General features: G+C 40.1%; 2 protein-coding genes across 2 annotated transcripts; one reads left to right on the top strand and one right to left on the bottom strand.

The window, feature by feature from the left end:
- Positions 1 to 4397: 4397 nt before the first annotated feature.
- Positions 4398 to 8774, top strand: slc16a12a (solute carrier family 16 member 12a; the record flags this gene model as incomplete). Its single annotated transcript, XM_080849139.1, has 6 exons — positions 4398 to 4507; positions 5180 to 5283; positions 5627 to 5770; positions 6105 to 7218; positions 7801 to 8060; positions 8569 to 8774. The coding sequence occupies 6 exons, from the start codon at positions 4398 to 4400 to the stop codon at positions 8772 to 8774; spliced, it is 1938 nt and encodes a 645-aa protein (XP_080705265.1).
- Positions 8775 to 12358: 3584 nt separating this feature from the next.
- LOC308373569 (interferon-induced protein with tetratricopeptide repeats 1-like) lies at positions 12359 to 13932 on the bottom strand (the record flags this gene model as incomplete). The annotated part of the gene is made up of 2 exons (XM_080849140.1): positions 12359 to 13631; positions 13928 to 13932. 2 exons carry the CDS (start codon positions 13930 to 13932, stop codon positions 12359 to 12361), a joined length of 1278 nt encoding a protein of 425 aa, XP_080705266.1.
- Positions 13933 to 15560: the final 1628 nt, after the last annotated feature.

The raw sequence follows: 15560 nt of genomic DNA on the forward strand, positions 1-15560 counted from the left end.
ACCATATATTGGCAAACTGGGACAATAATTCTTTTTTTATTTAAAACAATAATTAAAACAACAACAATTAATTTCTGATGAGTAGAGATATTAAAAAGAACCTTCATAAACATTAAACACATTTTATTTTTATTTAAAACATTAAAATCAGCAACAATTCATACTCCCATAGGATTCTGAAATAGGATTAGAGCAATCATCATTAGCCTACTAGCCTAGTGTAGCCTAGCATAGGATCACGATCATCATTTTCATTCTATCTATCTTGATTTATGCAATACATTATAAACAAAGTACATTTCTTTATATATTGAACTAGCTAGATGCCCATGTTTATGATGGATGAATAAAAAGGGAACTTATTTCTACCTTTAAAATGACTTAAATGATTGTCCCAGTTTGCCAATAACACACTGTCCCACTTTAACAATAGCATATTGTTAAAGTGGGACAGTAGCAAAATGGCATTTAAAAAAAAAAGTAAGACTCACATGGATAAGATTTTTTTAAATTATGAATCACCATTACATCCCTTAACAAAATATATCACAATTGCAAACTATCCAGCAGTTTTCTTATTTCTAGAACACTAACAACTTTCACCTAAAAGCGTTATGTCATTTTACCTACATCTTGTTTCACTGCAGAGGAAGTTGAATATGGTGAGCCACACCCCAGGAAGTAATGTCATCAACATAGAACTATTTTTTTTTAATCTCATACTTACCTATGATGAACTCAATGACGACATTTAGTAATAGAAGCATACACATGTAAAGATAAACATGATTAGGCTTAACTGTCCCAGTTTGCCCATTGTCCCACTTTACCCATATTCACCCTACGTTTTTTGTTGTTGTTGCCTACTGTAAAAAAAAAAAAAAAAAAAAGATTTGTTGACTCAACCTGGTCAAGTTTTCTTGTTGCTTTGACTTGTTAAGTTATGTCAACGTGTAGTGTCAGGTTTATTACACTTAATTCAAATAGTTGATACAACATGCCATTTGTTGAGTCAACATCCTGTGACAATTCCTTCCCACTACAAAAAGTTAGAACTAGACTAGAACTAGAGAACTGATAGTTGAGTTTATCAACTTAGTACAAGTGTGAATCGGGTTTGCTCAGGCACCCGCAGTGCAACTTTAGCCTATAGGCTTGAGACTCGAAAAATAAACATTCAATTTCTAGTCTTTTTTTACACGTAGGCCTAGTAAGTTTCAATAACTCCATACCATTACATATCGACATTCAAGGAGCAAAGATGAGACGTCGTTGTGTGGTGAGAACTGATAGAAAATCGTAAACAACAACAATCGCCGGTGGGGAGAGGCCATTTTTCCATTGACTGGAATCCTGCTTTATTTATTGGTGGCACCAATAAATAAAGATTTGGGGGGAAAATGGCGGCGATTGTTGTTGTTTACGATTTTCTATCAGTTCTCACCACACAACGACGTCTCATCTTTGCTCCTTGAATGTCGATATGTAGGCTAATGGTATGGAGTTATTGAAACTTACTAGGCCTACGTGTAAAAAAGACTAGAATTGAATGTTTATTTTTAAGCCTCGAAAGTTGCACTGGGTGCCTTAAAGACTTTTCAACATGAAATAGGCTACTTTCCAGCTGTTATTACCAAGTTACTTAAATTAACAGAAGTTTATAGATTTCCAAAACAAGGACAAGCAAAGTAATAACTACAAAGCTACTCTAAATGCACATGATAATAAGCCTAATAATTAGTAGCCTACAACCTAAACATAAACATATCAAAAACATATTTTTTGAGCCTAGTTATTGATATTTCCAATGATTTCTTGGTGAGATTATATTTTGCCATTTATCCCATGAGACAGTGTATACTATTTGAGACTGAACAAACCGTGTGTCAGTCAGCAAACCACTTTAAAAATGTATTTTTTTTTAACTGACAACTGTTAAATGTAGTGATTGAAGCCATGGGAAAAGGAAATATTAGTAGGCTAGCCGAGCGGGAGATGGATTGGTGTGATGAACTGGCTTTGGTTTGATTCAATTCCAATGTGGACGATATTCAAGTGCGATGTTGTTGTTCTTTGGGCGGTGAAGAGGTGAGCATGGGATAGGGGCGTTTGAGGAGGTTTTCTAGCCACCAGTGCTTGCAACAAAAGCATCACTTCCGCCTAAACTTTCTACAAATATACTTGCTTATTGTAGAGCGGCAGCTTTAGAAGTGATGGATTTTCTGGAGTTTTGACCATGTCGAACTACGGAGGGCTTTCCCAGGACCTCAAGTAAGTGATAAACCTTTGTCATACTTACACTTAACTTTTTAACTGCAAGCTTTAGTTTTGCCATTGGAATTTCTTACCGTCTGTTGAAGCGCGATGCATTCAATAAATTCATAATCTAAACTACTACGAATCTGTATGACAAATTACTTTCCATGCGGTTTATTGTCACACATCAACTAAAGTAAGACTTTTACACTGAAAACCAGTAGCCTATAGATGGCTTTCAGATATAGTTGTTGAAATACCATGTGAAGCCAACATTATACGCATTTAATAAGATTCTAAACTGAATTTGGAAAAAAAACTGTCCGTTCAAGATAGAGATTTGGTTCTATTACTTAAACAGAAACAAGGGTAAAGTCTGTAGTGCACGTGTTGGCTATGTAGGCAAAATCGATTCGCTCCTTGTTTGAATTATTTAACCATTTCCACCCTCCACTCCTGAAGAGCAAGTAAGTCTTTAAAACATGTGGTGTGTATGGCCAATGTTTCTCTCACAAAATGGAACATCGACAAATCAAAGTATCTCCCATTTCCCACAAACACGATACATAAATATCACACGGACTCTGATATACTCAAAAATGACCCTATTAGGATACGTTGTCAGTATCTAAAAATCATGCATTCATATTTAACGTTTTAATTCTTAATTTATTCATTTTGTGTTAGCAGGAGGCATTGTCATTCCCCACATTTCACCCCCATTGGAAACTAGCATCAGGCTACAAAGGTGTGGAGGATGGGATGGTGTAGCTCATTCTCTCTCCATAGGTAGGTGACTTCTTAATAGTGCCTTCAGACCATGGACCACACAGCATTAGCGTGTATGACCAGGGCTCCAGTTGAGTGGGAAAAGTGATGAAATGCCTCCCCGTAACATATTTGGACAAAAAACACCTCTAATGTAAATCTCCCATCCATTTTTGATTGGGGATAATAATGCCTGTTGGTCATTGCTTAACCGTGAAGAAACTAGGCAGGCCTTCCCCCTCTTGGTTTTGATCACTGTGTCTAGTGACTGCAGTAGTAGCAGTGCACAGACTCCCGTTCCTGTTCCCATTTGGTGAACTCAGACTAAATTAGGCCACATGGGCTGAAACTGAAGCAACACTCCCCTGCTTGTTGACATGTAACTCTTTGAGACCTCCATTCTTATCGCACGGACGGACAAGATGTCCCTCACCCCCACCGGTGGTCAGCTGGCATTCCCCGTGGCACTAGGGTGGGGCGAGCGTGCGACTGTGACTGCGAGTGGATGGCCAGACGGTCACATGTGTGGTGTGCTGTTGTGTCGTGGTGCCTAGGGGAGGACCAGGACAGGACGCAAACATTGCACGGTCACGTTTGAGCTGATAATCAGGGTGTTGTACACACGCTGCTCCCCACAAGCAGACTGGAGTGGTAGAATTAGAATCCCCCTCTTTGTCAGGGCTGCACGTTGCAGATCTGTGCATGGGTCCTGTGCAAACAACAACCCTTTTCTCCCCCGAGGCTCATCATCATCTCATGGTCTTCCGGCTGGTGTCAGCCTTTGTTTGGGTTCACACTGTCATCAGTATCATTTGGAGCAATTAAGATGCTAATTAAGATGCATACTGAGCTGAACAAGTGTTAAGGGTTCACTTTTGAGATGACAGCAAGAGAATAAAAAAAAGCAGTCAGGAAACTAGAATGTGTAAAAAGGGTGCAGCTTTCCATAAATTCGGGCTATTAATCAAATTCTTCATTTTGCCTTTTTTCAGATCTCTCCCTCATCAGAGTCCTCCCTGAAAGTTATTTAGTGAAATAGAGGAAGTGAATGGAGAGTGAACAAGAAAGCGTGAGGGTAAAATTAAGTGATAGAAGAACTGGGATCATCGTATCAGCATGCTTACCTGTCTAAGACAGAGGGAAATAGTGGCTCTCAAACGCACAGTTTGTTTATCATGAAGAGTTTAGCATGAGAAAAGAAGAGCAGACACACAACAGAGAGAGAGAGAGAGAGAGAGAGAGAAAGAGAGAGAGTGAGAGAGAGAAAGAGAGATAGAGAGAGAGAAACCCAGAGCTGTGGGTGTGGGGCAGAGGATCGAGTGGCCACTGCCTGGATTGTTGAGGGGATTAGAGCTAATAGGACAGGGGGGGGCATGGCTGGGGCCGTCAAGCACCCCGCTGCAATGGCTCCTGATGGGGGGTGGGGCTGGATGATCGTAGCCAGCTGTTTCCTCACCACCATCTGTACTCGTGCTGTAACCAGGTGAGTCTGTATTCGGTGAACACTTAACCTAACAGGTCCTTCCAAACTGGAGCAAACGCGTTCCAGAATGGAAGGCATCTGAACCTCTAGTGCCTCAGAACCTTCCGTCAGTTCCGAGCCAGTTGCAGCTTACAATCCCAGTGCATACTCTGTCTGTTACCAAGTAACCACATTTTAATTTAAAAAGTAAAGAATGGTCTGTCACTAATGAACATAATACCAATATCTCTGCACTTCATTACAATATGAACTGCCTGGTCACTGAATACAGACCCACCATAGTGTGTTGTAGACACCAGGGTCTTAGAGAAAGAGGGAATTAAAATTCCTGTGTTCATATGCCATAAACCCCTCTAGGTGTAAAATGTATTGACCTAAAATCCTTTGTTACATAATTTAAAACTCTTAGCTTGGCAAAGCTCAGCCAACTGAGAAATGCACATTAAAGTAAAACATGTTTCCTTACAATTTGAATTGATCTGAAGGCTGATTTTTGCAGTATTGTTATAAAGCAATAACAAACCCATCAGTATGTGATACATTGTTTGACTATGTAGGATTTTCCCCAGGTCACATTTTTCAGATATGGAATAGAACGGAATACCAAACATTTCAACCTTTTGCTAATTATTCCATTAAGAATGCTTTCCTAATGTCCTTCTGTCATTCCAGGTGTGTCTCCATTTTTTTTGTGGAGTTCCAGTTGCAGTTCTCCAGAGATTACTCTGGGACTGCTTGGATACACTCTACAGTTGACTGCATGACCATGTTATGCGGTAGGTGTGGCTAATTGCCCTTTATACATTTATGTTTTGTCAGGGTTACAATATGAATGATTTAGCGTGCTAAAGATGTTCTCATATCAGTTGTCATTGCGGTCCTAAATGCTGTCTAAAAATCTCCCTTCTTCCCCTCTTTACTTTTTTTTTTTAGCTTTTAATCTCCTATTTCTTTATCTGCTCATTTGTAAATCACTTTGAACTACCAGTGTATTTGTAAAGCACTGAGGATGACCTATTACCATTTGTAAATCACTTTGAATTACCAATGTATATGAATTGTACTATCTAAATGAACTTGCATTGCCTCTCTAAAATACTCTGTGTCTGACTGTTGCAGCTCCGTTGGGTAGTTTTATTGGGAACCGTCTGTCTCACAGAGCGGCTGTGATGATGGGAGGCATCCTGTCCTCCGCTGGCCTTGTGTTGAGCTCCTTTGCCACCAGTCTAGAGTTCCTCTATCTAAGTCTGGGCATACTCACAGGTTTGTTTACGTCGTAGAGGAAAGCACCATGTCTTTTTCTCAACAGCAAGGGGGCTCTCTAGAAAAGAACATGACTTTTTTATTGTGGTGGGGGTAGTTCTGCATGAAGCCTTCCCAGTCTGTAGCGCAAGGATTTTTTGACTTATACAGATAATATACTGATATACAAATACTGACTCATTCAGTTCACGTCCATGATCACACAAAATGTTTTTAGATCCCAATGCATAGAGTATAAATATTTAACAAACCATATATTGGGATTCATCACAGTTTGTTATTCATTTTTGTATTTTATTTATCATCTTAACCGATGTCTCCCTTCTTTTTAAAGGCATGGGATTTGCTCTTAGTTACACCCCTTCAGTGGCCATGGTAGGCATGTACTTCAGTAGGAGGAAAGCCCTGGCGTATGGACTCGCCATGTCTGGCAGTGGCATTGGCACGTTTGTGCTGGCCCCAGTCGTACAGCTCCTAATAGAGTACTACTCGTGGAGGGGAGCGCTTCTCATACTGGGCGGACTGGTCTCTCACCTGTGCGTCTGTGCTGCCCTGCTGAAACCACTTGAAGAGCAGGTGCAGCGGGAAGATGAGGAAAAGAAGGGATACGTGGTGAATTTACCTGATGGTAAACAAGGCGATGCTAAGCTAAAACACATCAAGCTACCTGACTCAAAGCTCACAAATGAAAAACCTGTGAGTGAAATTTTGAAGGACTGCAAACAAGCAGGTGACGTGAAAGGTGATGTAGAACAAGCTGACCGAAAGTCACCAGGGAGTATGCACGAGATGATTGAAAAGTCAGACAGTATGTGCTTTTTGCTAAAACATTTTGAAACAGATCAAGAAAACACTGCAAATACACAACCAGCAGACTCACAGCCAGTGACCCAAGATCCACCAAACACAAAGGTTGAACATTCAGAGAGCATGCATGTGATGGATGAAAAATCAGACAATATGTGCTTTTTGTCAAAGCATTCTGAAGGAGAAAACACCACATGTGAAAATACAAAGCCACTGACCCAAATTCCACCAAGCACAAAGGTTGAACACTCAGTACCAGCAGACCCAACATCACCAGACTTAAAGTTAGCAGTATCTAAGCTTACAGATGCCAAGCCATGTGACTCAAAGTTACAGGGCACTAAGCTAGTGGAAGCCAAACTGCTGGAGATGAACTGGGTCTCGCCCAGAACTGGATCTGACAGTATCTGTCCCTGCCTGCCCCCCATGACAGAGTATGGCTTCCTGCTAATGCCGGACTTCCTGTTGCTGTCTGTGTCTTTCCTGTTCTTGGCGTACGGCTGCAGTGTGCCCTTTGTGTACCTGGTTCCTTATGCACTCAGTGTTGGGGTGAGCCACCAGCAGGCGGCACTGTTGATCTCCATCCTGGGCGTCATCGGCATTGTTGGAAACATCACCTTTGGCTGGATGACTGACTTGAGGTGAGATTTTTTTGTTTACTTCTTGGCAGATTTGGATATAGACCAGGGGGCCAGGCTTAAGAGGGTTAGCTTGAGCCAGTTAGCATAAGAAATGTTGGTGCCAAGAGGTTTTTATTCCCATAGGCTTTTTTTCAGTTATTATACACAAGTATGGCCAATCAATGTAGCGTTTTGAGTGCTGTGGTCATAAGTCATTTGGCATTGACATTTAGTAATTTAGCAGACACTTTTATCCAAAGCAACGTACAAAGGAGAGAACAATTAAGCTAAGAGCAATAAAGACTTAGTGTAACAATAAATACTATTTTACATACGAAATACAAAAAAGTGCAGGAACAAAACTACTGTAAGTGCAAGTTCAGTTCTATGTAGTGTAGTAGTTCAGTTGATTGTGAAGCAAGATATCTGTGGTCATTTTTGTACTTCCTGGGCTGAAGTAACTAGCAAAGAATTGGCCGATGAAATGAATGGGAGTGGTAACCTGTCAGTCTCTGCAGGTCTATAAAATGCCTCCGTGCGCTAAAGACTGGACAAAAAAAAGAGATCATGTTGACTGGCGATAAACTGTGAGCATTTCTTCAGTTGTCTCAGGCCGTACCGGATGGTGAGCTACATGCTGGCGGTGGGACTGGAGGGGTTCAGCTGTTTCCTGGTGCCGCTTCTGCCGAGCTTCCCACTGCTGGTGCCCTTCGCTCTCCTCTACGGCTACTTCGACGGCGCCTATGTCGCTCTCATTCCCGTGTTGACGTCTGACTTTGTGGGGCCCTCCTACCTTTCCTCAGCCTTGGGTGTGGTCTACTTCCTGCATGCTATTCCATACCTCATCAGTCCACCAATCGGAGGTCAGTACCATCCAGAGTATCTCACATGCATACCCATGCGCACACCTGCACCCACTTACTTCTAGTTATACACGTAAAAAAATATAAATGTTCTAAACTAATGATGTTTTTGTAAACAAAGTTGTGGAAGATGACTCACCCTACTTCCGCTTTCCAAGATATTTAAGCCCTCCTAATCTGCCCACCACGGAACGCATTTCAGTATCCCTTCTCCTCCTCATTCCCCTCCTTTTCACTCGTAGCTAAAAGCTCACATTAGCCCTTATCCATAGGGGGTGCCAGCGGACATCGATCAAACGTGATCTCTGCAATAGGCATCCCAGGGCCGTGGCCAGCTACCAAGCTAAACATGTTTATGATCAGTGCTCTAAATCAAGCATGCCGAAGGGGGAACTAGAGAACACAAAATCATCATCAATTGTATAAACTTACCGCACTTTCTCTCTCTCTCTTTCTTTCTCTCTCTCTCTCTCTATATCTCTCTTGTTCATTTCCTTTCTATGAACAGGTTGGTTAGTGGACCAAACCGGTTCTTACATGGCCACATTCGTGCTGAGCGGGTTCTCCGTCTTGACCAGCTCTGTGGTTCTGGGTGCAATTTGTCTGCTCCAGCACTGTTGCCGGGGCCGCTCTGGCGTTGGTGGAGCAGAATCTGGCCACACCGTAGAGCAGGCCCTACGTCAGGATCCAAAGACGTCTGCCTCCACCATCTGAATGCATCTAAAGCCCTTATTTTATTGTGTAAAATGGCCATACCTACGTGAAATATGACATTTGCTAGTTTGCTTTAAGCCAAAGTTTAGAGCATTTCTAAAAAGGGATTTAAAAGCATTTCATGCCATAGCACTGGCCTTGAATTCCATGAAGAGACCTTAAAGTGCTGGTGCCATTTCTAGTTTTCTAGACTGGATAAATTCAAATGTACAATCTGTCTATACCTTTCTCCAGAGGGGAACGACTTTGCTTCCTGCCACGTATCTTTGAGTAAGATACAGAACCCACCTAGGCACCTAGGTGATGTTTTGTACTATTACAGTACCAGAGCCTGTCATGCCAAAACTGTCTGATGAAGTGAGAAGAACAACATACCAAATGTTACTTTACGGCTCTTCGGAATGTTCGAAAGTTCCGTTGATTTGAATGGGCCATCAGAAAGTCTGTTATTGGGTCTGCGCGTCAGGGTCCTGTTCGTCCCGTCGGGATTTATTTTTCGATAGTGACCGCCGGACTATACATTATACCTTTCTTATGTCGTATGACATAAGGCTGGCTCTTCTAAGCAAAATGTCATGCAAAAGTGTCCTTTTTCTAGAGACGTTTAGCGTATGTAATCATAAGTCAAAATCAGTTTTTTTATGATTATTATCCATAGGTATCTATAATAGATACTGTATCTAATGTGAACAGAAACTCAGAACAGTGCCTGTTAGTTCATTTAAATGTATTTTGTTCCTCAGGGTGATGTTTTTTTTTCATATTATTTGTAATGTTCATGATTGTAACATTCCACAGATGGAGGTCTTAATAATTCAAGCAGTCAAAACAGAGGGAAGGTAATGGCCCCTTTTAAGGTAACTGGTGTCAGATTCTTCAAGGACATCACTTATGGTGAAGCAGCAGTCGTGTCCAAATCAGGACATTATATCACTTGAATCACTTGATTGTGTTGTGATGTGAAATAGAGAGTTTATACATTCCCCTACTTTAGTTTCTTCAATCTGTTACTTCCTGCTCTGGTTTAAGTCCAGCTAAAGTTAGACTATAGCTAGATAGTTGAAAATGTTCTTGTATGCCGCAGGTCAACTGGTAAGGGCAATGTTTCCCTTCTGAAATACATCTGATTCTAATCAGATTCTTTCTATTTAGTGATTCATATATATTTCTCTACACCCCCCCCCCCCCCCCCCCCCCCCGCCATTAATTCAGTCCTTTTGATGTGTCAAGGACAATATGATCAAGTTGGTTTTTTTAGACATAGGATAAATGCATTTTAGAGATTTTCTATAAAGTTGTTCTTTAATTTCTCCTTTTCTCCCCTTGTGTTACCTATGTGACATGAAGAGCTAAATCTAATCACAAATGCTTGAATTGGCACACCATAAGCCCGACCATGCAACGTACATATAATTAGATTCTATTCAAATGGAAAAAAATATATTATGAATGTCTCCTGCATGTCAGGATTTTCTTATACAATAAAATTTCAACAAACAGTTCATGTAATGTAAACAATGTAATGTTCAATGTAATTTAAACAATGTAATGTGAACTCCATGTGTTCTGGTCAATGTAAAAGAAATGTGTGCACAACATCCCAATCGGACAGAGAGCAAGTTCACCTCATATAAAAATGAAACACCATGGTTGAAAAGATGAGTGATTGAAGAGATAACTAACTGAACTATGACAGCTACCGCATTTTCTCTGCAACATATCTATCTTTGTCATACATCTCTTGCCGATTCTCCTCTCCTGACTGTAGGAAAGTGAACCAATTAGATACAGCGCTACTAAAAGTTCCCCATTAAATCTGGGGTGACTTGTGATCCAGTGTAGACTCTTCCCCTGGCAGGAGAAAGGTCACGTTAACGCACCACTCTATAGCTTGTTTGTTTGTGACGTCTCTCAAACTTCTACAGGGTCTAGCCATTTTCCCCACAACCCAGTCAGGTCTCCTGAAGCCGAGCTGCTTCTTCCAGATAAACTTGCCTCTCTGCTATTTCACCCAGGTAGCAATGGAGCAGGAGATGTCATGTTGGCTTGTCTTTGTCCTGCTCTTAGGTAATATTCCCCAACTCCCTCAGGCATGTCAAGGCTTCATTGCTGGAGCCCTGAGCATGATGAATGTACCCAAGGAGGTTGATCAAGTGGCACTTAAAATCCTTATCAGATTGTGGATTAAAACAAGTAGCAAGTTATTTGCCTAAAAGGCAACGAAACAACATTAAATAACAGAATAGTTGTCACTAAGGAAAGCTTGCCTGCATGCTTACTGATTTTGTTGGTGATTCCGTGCTGTGAAAGCTTTTCATACATTTTCACAAGGTAGTCAGTCCTGCACCATAGAAATGTATACATGATGCATTGCCTGGACGGCTAGCGGGAATGACAGGTGTGTTTATCTGTCTGTCCTTTACATGACCATGACCATATGCTCTTAAAGCAAATTTGAAGACGATACTAAAAGCACGTGCTTATAAAACACCTCAAAATGGTACATAACTGCTTTCAACCATGCGCAAACACAAGGCTATAATAATCATGTACTCTATGCAGCCTGATGGAATGTGAAGGCTAACAACATGTTTTTTTCCCTCCATCATGGAACTATCAACCTCACGACTCAGAATAGAGACTACATATGACAACCACCTACAATTAGCCATTAGAAATACAGGGCTTTAATTTTGTCTGTTCCCCTTAATTGAGTGAAATAAATCCACCTTATAGTTTATATACACACACTGAGGTAGCATAGAGTTGGACCCTTCAATTGACTCTTTTATTCACATAATGAGATTTTTGATAGCTCTAATGAAATATGGTTCTTGTCAGAGATAATATATAGCCTAATAATAATGTAACTGTTAATTCTATGTCCCAATGGACATAACAAGAGGTGACCATATTACGACATCCATCTACAGTATCTATCAAATGACGTGACAAATGTGAACAGCTCATGTGAGCGTTGGACAGGGGTTGTTGTTATATCTCATTGAGGTTTGCTTTGGAATCATTTGTTAATCTGTGTAATTAATTGACAGACCACAGCACGGGCTGTCAGCCAAATATACTATACAGTATACTTTATTTAAAACAAATCAAACAATCATACATAATTTGACTTTAATTTAAAATAAAATTTTATTTTGTCTTGACTTCAGTTTGATTTTGACAATATAATCCATGACAGTGATATTAAAGCACAATCCGGTGAAATGTTTTTTTTTTAGCATTACACAGCATTGACATTTTTACACCACCTCCTTTTTTGTTTCTTTCTTAAGATAACACATTATGGCATTACAGGCATGTCAAGTCCTACAACACAGGATCACCATTACAGTGAGTATTATAACATACGTAACACACGTAAAAACAGTTTAAACACTGAATTATGAATTGTATTAATTTCATGTGAACGTCTGCATATATTTTCCATTATTTGAGTGTGAAAATAATTGATGCATTTTCAGTCAGATTTGCATCGTTCATGTGTTCATTACATTCCAGAAGTATCTCGATATTACATTGTTAAAACTATCTGTATGAACAAATGGACTGGCAGCAGAAAATCAGTTCTTTTCAAGTCTGAGCAGAAAGGCTTTGATTTCATCACATCTGGGATGGTCCCAACAGTTAGCAATTGACCAGAGAATTTGGATGCTTTTCTTTCTATCCCAAGATTGTGTAAGGATTTCTGCAGCTTTTTTGTGGTAATCAATGGACTTTATATGATAGAGATGATTTCCATACTTAAAATATATCAGCTGTAGAGTTGCAGGATCCAGATCTTCCTCCTTGAGAAGATCCATAAATATTTGATCTGCTTTCTCTGTGTTCCCAGAATGGCAATAGATATTTGCAAGTTCAACTTTCCCCCTATAGTAGTATGGGTAAAAACTGGTGACCTCTTCATAAATGTGGATGCATTTTCTCATCAGCTCCCTGAAATCTGAGTCATGCTGTGATTTTAAAATCTTCTCTTTATAACAAACTGCCAGCTGCTTTTTGGCTTCTTTTTCAGAGGGGTATTTCCTCACCATCTCTTCTGCAACTTGCACAGCTGAATCCAGTGACAGTAAACGAAAGAAATAAAGAATTTCTCCAAGGCCATGAAGCCATGGTCTTAGCCTCTGAACTATATCACGAGCCTCTATCACAGAGTCCTCTGTGTTCCTGCGAAACTGTGCCAAAGCTGCCAAATAGACAGCTGCCAGGTGTAGGTTATCTGGATCCATTGTCTTGGCATGTTTCATTTGCTGTATGATTTCCTCTCTCAACTCTCCATCCCCTGCGTCAAAAATAACTCTATACTTGGCCAGAGCAAGGCCTGTATGCCACCCTTTCCTGTCTGGGTCTCCTCTCAAAGCCAGCTCAAAGTTATCTATTGCTTTTTGCTTGAAATTATTATCAAACTTCACCTGAGTCCAGCCTTTCTCCCCGTATACCTCTGGATGCAGATGACAACTGGGTGGGGCAGGAAAATCTTCTTGGAGCCTAGACACTTCCTTCATATAAGCTTCGCTCTTTGCTTGCTCACCCAAAAGGTAATGCACCCATGCCAGGTTTGCCTGGTTCACCAGAAGGCGTGGTCCTCTCCCCTCCGTGTAATGCCCTTTGAGCGCCACCTCAGCCTTTTGCAGGTACGTCAGAGCTTCCTCTGGGGATTTGCTGATGTGGTAGGTGATGTAACCCAGTAGGTTGTACAGGTGCCCCTCCCAAGCACAATCATGCTGACTGCAGTCCACCAAATAATCTTGCAGATGGCGAACGTTGCCACTGAGGCTCCAGGTGAAGTGACATTCCAGGTTATCCAGGCGTCTTTCCAGAGGAGTCTTTAATAAACTAGAGAGAGAGAGAGAGAGAGAGAGAGAGAAAGAAAGAGGGAAAAGCACTGTTATAATCCCCTTACCATTGTCATAAACAGAACACTTGTGCACACGCTATAGGTCAAAGTTCTCATACTGATGTTACTACATGTATACCATGTGTTCTAAATGTATAGCCTTATGTTATCTACAGTGACTTACCGAGGTAGAAATGTGAGTAAAAACTTACCAGTAAAGATTATTCTAGCATGAGATGACATTTGCCAGTGGTTAGCAAACGTGTGTATTAATATAGTTTAAAATAATACTTACTCCATGATGGCTTGCAATATTGTGGTAGTGAATTAAGAAATGATGTGATGTCTTCTCCAAACAGTTTATTTCAAGAGTTCAGAGCTTACTACAAACCTCTTATATATATAGGTCCTTGCTTTATCAGGTAAGTTATAAAGCTAAGTGCTTAACACCACTCATCTTGTGACCTTTGACTGCTTGTCTGGTTGATGAAAGCAACACTTTCGTCATGTCTCACTGTTTCTAAAGAAATGAAACCAAAGAAGCAAAGCTGAAGAAACGATAAAACAATTTCCCTTTAAATAGAGAGAGACTTCAGCAGTAATCTTTTAACATTGTAAGGCAAGGGTTTATGGTTACAATGATCATTGCATTATAAAAAAACTGCATCTTCCTCCCCTTTAAAGAATTGCATGTGAGCACTTTTGAGAAATTATGCTGGCCCATCTGTTGAGGGGAGACGGTACTGTTTTTCACAAAACAAGCTATAAACTTTGCAATCAACGTTTAGCAAAACAATCTTAATATGTTCTAAACCCTGATGTCAATGGCTAACACTAGTTTTCGTGACAAGTTTAGTGTGCGGTTATTCTATCAGTCGCTAAAGTATTGTGCTGAGATGGTCATCCAAGTGAAGTCCTTAACAAATGTCTTTATTTTGTTTGTAAAACATTTGCCTTAGCGTTGTTTGTCTTATATGGAATAAGGCTTGTTATTTTTCAGAGTAAATAATATCCTGACTCCTCTTCAACACTTCGGGATGAAATGCAGAGGGGGCGGCATGCATCTGAAGAGGATACTGGATTTCCCTTCCCTATTCAGACATCTCACCACACACGTGTAACTGAAGGCCCATTAGTGTCTGATGGAGATAATTTCGAAACACTGTTAATGACTTCAGAATATATTAATCAAGTGCCAATGACGAAAAAAATACAAAGAAGACTATGAATAAATATAAAGAAAAGTTCTACACTCTATGGTTACTCTCTCTGTCTGTCTCTCTCTCTCATTATAGGTAATGAGGGAATAAATATATATACATATTAGGGCTGTGAAACGATTACTATTTTAATCAAATTAATCACAGGTTTCTGTGGATTAATCATGATTAATCACATATTTTTCTCTGTGTATTTTTGTGAGAAAAAGATGTATGAGAAAAGACTGATATATACATTTAAAATGTTTTCTTTTTTTATTAAAAAAACCCTAAAAATAATAGTGCTGCAAATGCTGCAAAGCAATAATCTTTGCTATTCCATATTGGACATTAATACATCTAAAATGATGATCCTTATGTAATGATATGGCTTTGTAATCTAATCACCGGTTATTGCTCTCAGGTTGTGCCTTATGCATACTGTTGTGTTCTGTAATACTGTTCTATATTTTGCTACCACTAGGGGGCACTGTTCCGCAATCAATCCTAGCTAATTTACGTACATAGAGCAGTTAAGCAGTGCATTCATTAGCCTACTAGTAACAGTAATACAACATAGCCCCATATGTTGACACTGAGCCTTATGCTGTAAAACGTTGACAAAATTATAAAACACTACGTTAAATAAACCTACATTATGCGTTAAGAGAAGCCAGATACGTTGATATTAAACCATGTATGAGAATGCACGTCTTGGATAGTTTGCTC

The sequence above is a fragment of the Sprattus sprattus genome (assembly GCF_963457725.1).
Source record: "Sprattus sprattus genome assembly, chromosome: 12".
NCBI classification, from domain to species: Eukaryota; Metazoa; Chordata; class Actinopteri; order Clupeiformes; family Clupeidae; genus Sprattus; species Sprattus sprattus.